Source organism: Temnothorax curvispinosus, unplaced genomic scaffold, assembly GCF_003070985.1.
Source record: "Temnothorax curvispinosus isolate PA1 unplaced genomic scaffold, ASM307098v1 QBEX01009259.1, whole genome shotgun sequence".
NCBI classification, from domain to species: Eukaryota; Metazoa; Arthropoda; class Insecta; order Hymenoptera; family Formicidae; genus Temnothorax; species Temnothorax curvispinosus.
Genome location: NW_020219039.1, coordinates 1 through 4,914, shown reverse-complemented (window position 1 = coordinate 4,914; position 4,914 = coordinate 1). Strand labels below are relative to the sequence as shown.

Sequence of the window (4,914 nt, the reverse complement as noted above, 5' to 3'; positions counted from 1 at the left end):
GACTAAACAATACATGCATCTAACTACAGTTTGGTGCGCGCCAAACATACCGCCCACCAAAATACAACGAGTTGTATTTTACTTTCAATTTGAATCGGTCGCCTGTGGAGCAGGGCCCATCGGTAGGGGGCACAGCTTCACTAGGGGACGCGTGATAGTGCCGTCCGCCACCCGCACCGTGGCGACACGCGGGACGCCGTCGCTGCCCGGATGCAGCGCCTCCACTCGTCCTCGCCTCCAACGCAGAGGCATGTTGGCGTCCTTGAGGAGGACTAACGCACCGACACCGAGCGGGTTGACTGAGGTCCACCATTTGGGACGCTGTTGCAGCGTATGGAGATACTCCTGATGCCAGCGCCTCCAGAAGTCTTGGTGTATTCGTTGGACGAGTTGCCACCGACTCAGCCGATTCATCGGTAACGGGGTCACGTCTTGAGTGGGAACGGAGACGAGCGGTTCCATCGTGAGGAAGTGACCCGGCGATAGGACTTCGAGGTCGGCAGAGTCGGTGCTATGTTGAACGGTCCCGCGAAATCAACTCCGCTGATCGAAAATGGCTTGGCCCGTCGGACCCTATCGGCCGGTAGTTCCGCCATGAGGGGCTGAGAAGTGTGTGGTTTTACGCGGAAACATTGATGACATCTCGAGAGTACGCGTTGTATAGCGCGATGCTCCCCGAGGACCCAATAATGTTGCGTGAGCAGGTATTGCAGCGTGCGCCGACCAGGGTGCATGTTTGTGCGGTGCACGTGTTCGATAACGAGATCCGTGAGCCTATGTTTGCAGGGCAGTAAGGCAGGGTGCTTGTTCTCGAATGTCAAGCCGGATTTTGCAAGCAGGCCGCCCACCCTAAGAATACCCACCGGATCAAGGAAGGGAGCGAGCTTGAGAAGTGGCTTGGGGAGCCTTCTCCCGCTTTGAAGACGATCGATCTCATCGCGGAAAGCATCCGCCTGTACACTCCTTACAACTAGTAGGAGCGCGGAATGCAGTTCGAACTGATCTATGGCTAAAGTCGTAGGAGCAAATTTTGCACGGAAGTGATTTACAAACCTAAGAATGTATGCTATAATTCGACTAATTTTCTCGATTGAATAGAAATTTTCTAGCACTGGACGCACCGCGTCAGGCGGATCGAGCGCCACGAACGATACAATTTTCTCCTCCTCGGTCGGAGGGGTTTCCGAACTGTGGGAAGGTTCAACTTGAGCTCAAAGCGAGCGAGCTTGTGCAGGACCTCCGAATGAGGTCCGGCCGTTTGGCGACCCCCGACGAGCCCTCCGTGGTTGCGGGAGGGCCATGGCAATACGCCAAGACGGCGGGATCCAATGACGCCGTGAGTGTGTGTGACTCGACGGATATGACCTCCGAGTGAGGTTCGGCCGTTTGGCGACACCCGACGAGCCCTCCGTGATAGCGGGAGGGACGTGGTGATACGCCAAGACGGCGGTAATGCGGTCCTACCGTTCGGCGACACCCGAATGGTGATACGCCGAGACGGCGCGTGTCCAAAGGCACCGTGAGTGTAGGTTACTCGACGGTGCGCGTTAACGGGGCGAGGGTGTAGGGCCTCGCCTTCGTCCAACGAGCTACGATTACGCGAATATCCTCGCCGCGAACGTGCCCAAGCGACGTGCGGACGAGAGACATCGCGCGTGACGATGTGTGACCTCCGAATGAGGTCCAGCCGTTCGGCGACACCCTGAGCCCTCCGTGATAGCGGGAGAACGATGGTGCTACGCCAAGACGGCGGTAACGAGGTCCTACCGTTCGGCGCCACCCGAGTGGTGATGCGCCAAGACGGCGGTGTCCAAAAGCACCGTGAGCGTATGGTGACTCGACGGTGCACGATGAGTCTTAAGGGACCCGGGACGGGGTGAGTGTGTAAGACTCGACCTCGTCCAAACGAAAACTGCGACCACGAACATCTTCGTCGCGAACGCGCCCGTGCGACGAATGGACGAGAGACATCACGAGTGGTGAAGTGCGCGCGCCCATGATGTCTCAAGGCGATGTGGTCGTCTAGTTTCCGTCTGTATCCCCCGGCGCCGCGGGGTCGTCGACCGGAGTGACCGCCGGAGCGTTCGCGGGGAACGGGACGCTGGCCTGCTCGAAATGCAGCAGCGTATGGTGTTGCATACCGCACGATCGGCATGTCCACGCGGAGGGACAATCTTTCGATCCGTGCCCTGAGCGCAGGCAGTTGAAGCACAATTTTAAGTCGCGAGCCTTAGCCTGCCTCTCTCTCGGCGAGAGTTTCAAAAACTGGTTGCACTTCGACGCGTAGTGAGGCTCTTTACAAACGGGGCAATCGGCCGTGCTAGTCACGAACGAAGAGACCGGCGTGGACTTGGTTTTGGAGGACGGGCCCGCGACGGCCTCGAGAACCTGACAATGTTCCGCTAGAAATTTCAAGAGTTGAGTACATCGCGGTATTTCCTCAGCCCGGTGAGCGGACTCGAATTTTTCCCGAAGGGAACAAGGAAGCTTGTCTAACAAAAACTTCAGTAGGATAAAGTCCCATGAATCGGTAGGGAACTTCATCAATGCGAGCGCGCGCGTGTTCTCGGTAAACGTATCTAATAAGTGGTGAAGAGCCTCGGCCGTCTCCGCCTTTAATGGCTTTGCCTCGATTATCGAATTCAAGTGATGGTCCGCTAACCTTCTCTTATTCCGGTATCGATCGACCAGCGAGTCGTAAGCGATCAGATAGTACTCATCGGAAAACGGCAGGTTTTTCACCACGTTGAGTGGTTCCCCTTTGAGTGAAGCCAGCAGATACTGGTATTTCTCTATCGCGGAAATCTGCTGGTTGTGTATCGACGCGTTGAACAACGCGATGAAGGAAGGCCACAACGTAAGGTCGCCGGAAAACTGCGGTAGCGGGATCTTAGGCAACTTGACCACCGAGGCCTGACCCGAGGGCTGTGCCGGCGCGCCTCCGAGTGGCGCGCCCGTTTCACGGTGATATCGACTCTTTACGGCGTAATGCATTTTATCGAAACTGGCTCGGATTCCGTCCTCGACATCGAAATCCGCCGCTTCTTGTATGACCTTCAGGTGGGTGGCTTCAAAATCGTCCGCGATCTTCGCTACGCTCGAGTAGCGAGCGAGGAAGGTCGCTCGTATTGCCGCGTCGTTCGCGGCTTGTAGGGAGAGGTCGTGTATTTCTTGCATACGCCGATTGCATACTTTGCGACGAGCATATGCGTTTTTCGACATGATGTAACAAAGGGTCGTCCACCACAGACAGACGAAGCTAAGAGCGAAGGGTAAACGACGAATAGGCAGTCGGAGGCGACGGCAACTCGAACCAACAATATCGAAACCCGGCGAAAACAATCACGAAAGTCAGGTCGCCAAGGTGAGGGGTAACGGACGGCTCCGTTCGGCGCTCGCGCAAGTCCCGAGGGAATATTCTCGATAATATTCCTCGAGTTGAACGCGGAGAATATCAGCCGTTGGATTAGCGCGATAAACACGCGTCGCAGAGTTCGAAAGGCAAATATTCTCGTTCGGTGACAATAATATTTTCGAGCGATGGTACTCTCGGACGGATCACGAATGTCGGGATAATACAAGGGTAGCTGGGTCGGGCGGTACGTACCTCGCAACGACGTAAACACGAGCGATACTCGAGACTATACAGAAAAACAACGCGCGCGAGACCGGCCCGTAATCGAAGGCCACGGCCGTTGTCTCTATGCGCGAAAGTATCGCTGGCCCGGAATACTCGGATATTCGACCGAATATTTCGGTTACGATCAAATCAATTAAATGGCGACTAATAACCGCGGCGAGCGCGGATTCGATTTTAAGGCGATTAACGGCTGCGGCCCGAGCTATGACGAACGAAGTTCGCACGCGTATTCCCGTTGCGAAGCTAGCGTTGCACGAGAGATACCGCGCGAGACACGAGTCGTCAGCACGCCGAGCGTTATTGCACCTCGTTAATGCGAGAATATGAATTCAGCGAATTCGCGTAGATTACAGGCTGCTAATGGCCGATTGCGCGATGCTACGCGAGAGTTCCCTTCGCGAAGCGAGCGTTGCGATATGGGAGATCCTGCGAGACCCGCAAGGTCACGCGCTATTGCACTACGCGTTACAGAAAGATTCGGTGACTTAGAACAATGAAAGGACACGCAAAAGGTCGGCGGTAATAGACTAATCGCGAAGATATGATTATCCGGCTCGAAGGACCAGATGCTCGGGGGGCGGTAGAGCCGTACCCGGATTTGCGATAAAGCGAAGCTCGAAGGACCAGGGGAGATGTGTAAAGTCTCCCCAAAGCGAAAGTTAAGTTAAGCAAATGCGACTCACCGTTCGTTGTGCCGTCGACTCCTGGAGGCTTCGTCTCGGTCGCGATCGGGCTCGTGCAGCAACGCAGGCAGGGCAGCAAGCAAGGCGAAAGCGAGGCAGGCAGCAGTAAGTTAAGGCAGGCAGCAAGCAAGCAGGAGGAAGCAGGTAAAGGTAGCACACAGACAGGCCGAGAAAGTAGGCGATCGCACTATCCGGGAGCGAGCGGATGATCTCGCGACTCCGAATATTAGCACAAGTCTCTCTGCTCCGATAATCTCTCTGTGCTCCGTTAATCTCTCCGTGCTCCGAGACGTCGTAACGATCAGACGTCGTAACGATGAGCCGGCGTAACGATGAGTCCTGAGGGCTCGCGGCGCTGGAACAGTGTCGCGAGCGAGTACTTGTTCTGCAGGCGGGTGCCCTCGTGGGGTGAGCGAGGGCAGCACCGATTGGTGAGTCGCGCAATTATCGATTCCGCGTTGATCGCGATCCGCCGACGTTTCGCGCGAGTCACCGAAATACTTAAGACTAGGTACGCAAGAATATTATGGACAACGAGTAACGAGACTAAACAATACATGCATCTAACTACAGTTTGGTGCGCGCCAAACA

General features: G+C 55.7%; 1 protein-coding gene across 1 annotated transcript; it reads right to left on the bottom strand.

The window, feature by feature from the left end:
- Positions 1-2,022: 2,022 nt before the first annotated feature.
- LOC112458842 lies at positions 2,023-3,222 on the bottom strand. The gene has a single exon (XM_025022656.1). The coding sequence runs from the start codon at positions 3,220-3,222 to the stop codon at positions 2,023-2,025; it is 1,200 nt and encodes a 399-aa protein (XP_024878424.1).
- Positions 3,223-4,914: the final 1,692 nt, after the last annotated feature.